This window comes from Myotis davidii, unplaced genomic scaffold (assembly GCF_000327345.1).
Source record: "Myotis davidii unplaced genomic scaffold, ASM32734v1 scaffold796, whole genome shotgun sequence".
NCBI lineage: Eukaryota > Metazoa > Chordata > Mammalia > Chiroptera > Vespertilionidae > Myotis > Myotis davidii.
Window position 1 is genome coordinate 302452 of NW_006287809.1, and position 5894 is coordinate 308345.

Below are 5894 nucleotides of genomic sequence, written 5' to 3' on the forward strand. Positions count from 1 at the left end.
GCACGGGCACAGGGCACACACGCACTGCCACCGGCAGGCGCTGTTCCGATCCTGGTGGACCGTGTCCGGTCTCTGTGGTCCTCTCTGACCCTCGGTTTCCTCCTCTGTTCCGTGGGGAAAATAGTGAAACCATATCATCATCATCATCATCATCATCATCATCATCATCATCATCGCCAATGGGGACAGCAGTAACAATACCAGTTGTTATGGAGTCCCTGTGCCCCACCGAGGACAGCGTCTTACATAACCGCCCTGTAGGTAAAGGGCAGCGCTGTCCACTCTGGGGTGGGCAGAGACTAAGTAGCAAGTGGCAAAGCTGAGACTTGAACACAGGCAGCAGGCTGTCTCCAGAGCCCGAGCACCCGGCCGCCACACCTCACGGCCATCTGTGAATTCAGACAGGGGTGGGGTTCGGGGGGGTGGCAGGGGCACCACAGTGCTATCCGGGCTGGCAAACATTCTGTGCCCGCAGACCGGAGCCCACACCACCAGGGAGTGAGGCACTGTGGGTGGTTCCAGGGTGAGGGCTGGCGGGGGGACGGACGAGGACTCTGAACTGATACAGGGTGGACTGTTCTGGTTGTGGATGTGGAGTGCGTGTCCTGGGAAGGCTCAGGGCCCTGGAGTCCGAGGGGCTGGGGCAGCCAGCACGCCTGCTGGGTTGGAGTGTCTGAACTTGAATCTAATGCTAAGCTTCTGAGGCCTCAGGCTGGGCTGGGAGGAGCGGTGCCAGAGCTGAGTTTGGGGGCTGGGTTTTGGGGTCCGCCTGAGCGGGGAGGTTCCTCAGCCATGTTTTGGATGAGTGTTTTGGGGCTGCGGCGATTCCGAATCAGGGGTGTGGGGCGGTGTGGGCTGAGCTGGATTGAAAGCCCCAGAGCTGTCTGGAATGAAAGTTCTGGAAGCGAATATGGGGTTCAGTGTCTTGAGTTGAAACGCGGTGGTGGGTGGGATGAACGGGAAGGGTCCATTGTGTGGATTCAGGGGAGAGGGTGGGAGAGAGTGGAGTTGGTTTGGAGTATAATGTTTCCAGATGAAATAAAGGTCCCCCAAGTGAGTTTTCATCCCAGAGTGGAATTTTGGTTGAGCTGGAATTTGGGGATGGATTGGGGGGTGAAGGGGAAGAGGTTCCGAGGCAGAATTTGGGAATGACGTTTCTAGAATGGGATCCGGGTTGAGCCATGTTGAGGTGTGTTGGATGAGGGCCGCGGTGGTGAGAACTCCCAGACCTGGCCTTGGGGCAGGGGAGGGGCGGGAAGGGAAGGCGGGTGGGCACTTCTGGGCCACATCTGAGCGACAATGTGGGGCTGTTTGAGATGAAAGAGAGGCTCAGTGTTGTTCTGGGTGCCAGAGCCAAGCAAACGTGAGGCACCAGAATGGAAATCTGGGAGCTGCCTGAGCTAAATTGGGGCTGAAGACTGAAGGGTATTTTAATCACAGCTGAGACTGGGTTTGGCGGCGAGCGCTGTGGAATCCGTTGGAAATGGGAGGATTTGGAAATGGCTGAAGTGAAGTTCTGGAGGGGGCAAGGCACGGAGGGGAGAGTCCGGGGTCGATGCCAGAGGGGATCTGTGAAGGGCGGGGTTGGGTGGCTGGTGAAAGGAAGGGATCTGGAAGGGGGAAAGGAACTACAGAGCTAAGGCAGGTTCTGGGATGGATGAGTTGCAGGGTGGGGGTATCCATAGGCGGGCTGGGTGTGCATCCGGAGCCCAGAACCCCACGCACCTCCCTTTCCTCTGTGCCCAGGCGGAAGCACGTGGCCGCCCTCCTGGACATCCGTGGCCTGCGCAACGCAGCCGCCCGCCAGGAGATCCTGGCCGTGGCCCGGGACCTGGAACTGTCTGAGGGGGAAGCCCTGGCACCATCCCGATATTCACAACAATAGCAAGAAATTGGGGCTATTTCTAAGGGACACAGAGGTAAAAACAACACCACCAACAAACAAACAAACAAACAAAACCAAAAATCTTGCCCAAAGCTACTCAGCAGGTAATTGTCAGAGATGAATGGCCTGTCTGCCCAGGCTTCGGCCTCCGCCTCCGTCACGGACCTGGGCCTGGGCCCAGCGCTGAGACTTCTCCCAGCGCCCGCCCCCTCCGTGCCCCATCTTTGCTGCTGACACACCGTCCCCCTGACTCCCTGCCTGGGACCCCAGGCCCCTGGATGTACAGAAGAGAAACCGGGGTCAGAGGGAGCAAGGACGTCCCCGAGGCCAGGAGGCCGCTGCAGCACCAGCTCCCAGCCCGGCGGGTGGTGGGTGGCGTTGGAAGGCGCTACAGAAATATCCCAGGCCCCCCCTTTCCCCTCACCTCAAGGTCTGGCCCCCATCCAATGTATTAAGGAATGTACGATACTTAGAATAAAGAGGTTTCTATTTAACACAAGGAAGGGCCGAGTCCCCAGTGTGTGGGGGAGGAAGGACTGGAGGGCAGGGCCCCGGGCCAAGGGCTTCTCACACGCCCAGGGCCGGGCTAGGGTCCAACTCGCGGGCAGCACGTGGAGACTGAGGCCCAGCGGACCGGAGCCTACGAGCTGCCCCGTGCGTACCGAGTCCCCGGGCTGCGTGACTCCAGGGCCATCCCTCGGCCACTCAGCCCCGGTGCTTCATCTTGTCAGTCTCGAGTGCCTCTGCCTTCCTGGGCCTGGCTGTTCACCTTGGGCCGCCCTCCCCATCCATCCTTAGCCGGGAACTGTGTCCAGAGAGGAAGGAGGTTGGGGGCAGGGCCGGCGGCATCCAGGGCGCCCTCCTGGGTTGACGCAGGAAAATCTCAGGGTGGGAAACGTTCCAGCCTCTCACCCCCAGCCCTGCCGGATCCTGGTCCCCACGGAGACCTTGAGGTCACCTCCCCGCTGACCCTGCCCCTCCGGCCCAGTTGGACAGCCTGTGATGGATGCTTCCTGGCGGTTTTTTGTGGTTTTTTTTTTCCTGAGAAGTCAGGAGGAGGAGGCAGCCAGGGGTCAGCCCTGGGGCCGGGGTGGAACCTCACGCACATTTGAACAGTGACGGTGGGAATTCAGGATCTTTGGAGCCCGGGGTTGTGTGACCTGCGGCTGGAAGCTGACCCTCTCCGGGCTGTGGTTCCTGTCTCTGCAGAACTCCTTAAGCCCAGGACAAGGTGAGACATCCAGAGAAGGTACCCTCCTCACCTCAACTTGTAAAATGACACTTTCAGCCCTGGCCGGTTTGGCTCAGTGGATAGAGCATTGGACTGCAGGCTGAAGGGTCCCAGGTTTGATTCCGGTCAAGGGCACACGCCTGGGTGACAGGCTCGATCCCCGGTAGCCGATCAATGATTCTCGTCATTGATGTTTCTCTCTCTCTCTCCCTCTCTCTTTCTCTGAAATCAATAAAAGTATATTTTTTAAAAGTAAAAATAAAATGACACGTTCAGCGTCATTGCTACATGAGAGGAACTGGGGAATTAATGACATGTAGTTTGCAGGCATTTAAGTCAAGATGTATTTGTCCGGGTTTGGCAGTGTTCTTTTCAGGTTTTGCAAACATTTTCTTGGTCTGACCTGAGAAGCTCTGACCTTACCCCCAGGGCCTCAGTTTCCGCTTTTGTAATAAGGCCGAAAGGGTCTTAACAGTTGCAATAATTTAGCACTTACTGCATTCCAGGTCCCATGCTGTAGGGAGCGGCTCTAGGGTCAAGCCTCGGACTGACCTGTGGCAGGGCCACACACAAGCCCCAGCTTGGAGGGCAGAGCCCCCCTAGCACCATTAAGCTTGAACTTACAGTCCTCCCTTGTTCCTAGGTAGCTAATGGGCTGTGGGAGGTGCAGCGAGTGCCGCCAAACCAGGCTTGAGTAACAAAATAGATTTGAACTCGCAAGAACATTGTCAACATGTTGACCACGCCCCTTGCTTTGCTTTGTGTGATCTGATGATAAAGCTTTGGCTTCCGGGCTGGGTCACTGTTTCCTCATCCAGGCAGTGATCCACCGGGTCCCAGCTGTATTCTCCTGTCTGTCTTTTTCAATCCTTCCCCGCCCCTCCTCAGGTTCACCCCTGGCCGTGCTGGACGCGGTTCACCATGTCCCCAAGGTTTTCACTCAGGGCCCCTTCTCATCAAACTTGCAGACTTGGAAACAGAGGCCCAGACAGAGGAAGGAATGCAGCCAAAGTCACCCACCCAGCAGGTGCCAGGACCCCACCTGTGTACCCCAGGGTCTTACAACAGCCGTCGGGGAGCAGGCTGGGCGGGCTCAGCGAGGAGGTGGCACGGGTCCTGGCTCAGGGAAAGGGAGGGGGGAGCATTAGGTGCGTGGACTGAGATGGAGGTGGGTTCCATCCCGACACCACCCTTCCCTGGCGGTGGCGCTGGGACAGGTTGCAGCTGGCCAAGGTGGTGAGAGGCTTACATGCTGAAAGCTAGCAAACATTGCTGAGAAAAATTAAACCAGACGCAAATATATGGAAAGTCATCCTGTGTTCATAGTTTCAAAGACAATATGGTTAGCATGACAGTACTACCCAAAATGTCTACAGGTTCAGTGTAGCCCCTATCAAAATCCCAATAGCGTGTTCTTGCAAAAATAAAAAAGTCCAACCTAAAACTCATATGGAATTTCAAGAAACCCTGAATAGCCCTAGCCAGTTTGGCTTAGTGGCTAGAGCGTCGGCCTGTGGACTGAAGGGTCCCGGGTTCGATTCCAGTCAAGGGCATATGCCCGGGTTGTGGGCTCAATCCGCAGTAGGGGGTGTGCAAAAGGCAGCTGATCAATGATTCTTTCTCTTCATTTATGTTTCTATCTCTCCTTCTCCCTTCCTCTCTGAAATCAATAAAAATATATTTTTAAAAAATTAAGACCAAAGGCCTAAATTAGGAGCTAAAACTATAAAACTCTTAGAAGAGAACATCAGGTCAAAATCTTCATGACATGAATTTAACAAATCCACAGGCGATTACAACAACATCAAAATAGATCAATTAGACTTTAGCAACATTAAAAATGTTTGTGCATCAAAGGATACTATCAATAGAGTGGAAAAACAACCCACAGAATGGGAGAAAATATCCACAAATCATACATCTGATAAGGGCTTTATAGCCAGAATATAAATACCTCAACAAGGACATAACAAACAACCCAATTCAAAAATGGGCAAAAGACTTGGGTAGACATTTCTCCAAAGAAAACACTGTACAAATGGCCAAGACGCCCATGAAAAGATGCTCTTTAGGGAAATGCAAATCAGAAAGTACCACTTCACTCTCTTTAGGATAGCATTTATTTATTTGTTTGTTTATTCCTCACTCGAGAACATGCTTAGAGAGAGGAAGGAAGGAGGGGAAGGAGGGGGGAGTGATGGGGAGAGAGAGAGAGAGAGAGAGAGATCAATGTGAGAGAGAAATGTTGATTGTTGCCTTCTCTCCCCCGCACACTCCTGAAACCCAGGTATGTGTCCTGACTGGGAATCAAACCAGAAAAATAAGAAGTGTTGGCAAGGGTGTGAAGAAATTGGAACCCTGTGCATTGCCAGTGGGTATGTAAAATGGAAAAGCCAAAGCCACTATGGAAAACAGCACAGAAACATAGAGTGACTACATGACCCAGCAATTTCACTTCCAGGTATCGACCCAAAATCATTAAGTGCAGGGACTCACGCCCTGGCCAGGGAGCTTAGTGGTTAGAGCGTTGCCCGGATACGCCAAGGTTGTGGGTTTGATCCCTGGTCCGGGCACATACAAGAATCAACCAATGAGGGCATAACTAAGTGGAACAACAAGTCAATATTTCTCTCTCCCTTCCTCTCTTCCTAAAATCAATAAAAATTTAAAAAATCAACTTGAACGAATACATAAAACATCACAGTCAACAATGGCAAAGTATACATTCTGTTCACGTGTACATGGCCCTTTCAGGTGGCTTCCGGTTTCTGGTTTCAC

At 53.6% G+C, this 5894-nt stretch overlaps 1 protein-coding gene across 1 annotated transcript in view; it reads left to right on the forward strand.

Moving 5' to 3' along the window:
* Positions 1-1885, forward strand: part of EXOC3L2 (exocyst complex component 3-like 2) — an 18683-nt gene extending 16798 nt beyond the window's left edge. Inside the window, exon 11 of the mRNA XM_015561199.1 lies at positions 1510-1885. Coding sequence (XP_015416685.1) covers positions 1510-1885 — 376 coding nt within the window. The remainder of the gene's footprint in view (positions 1-1509) is intronic.
* Positions 1886-5894: the final 4009 nt, after the last annotated feature.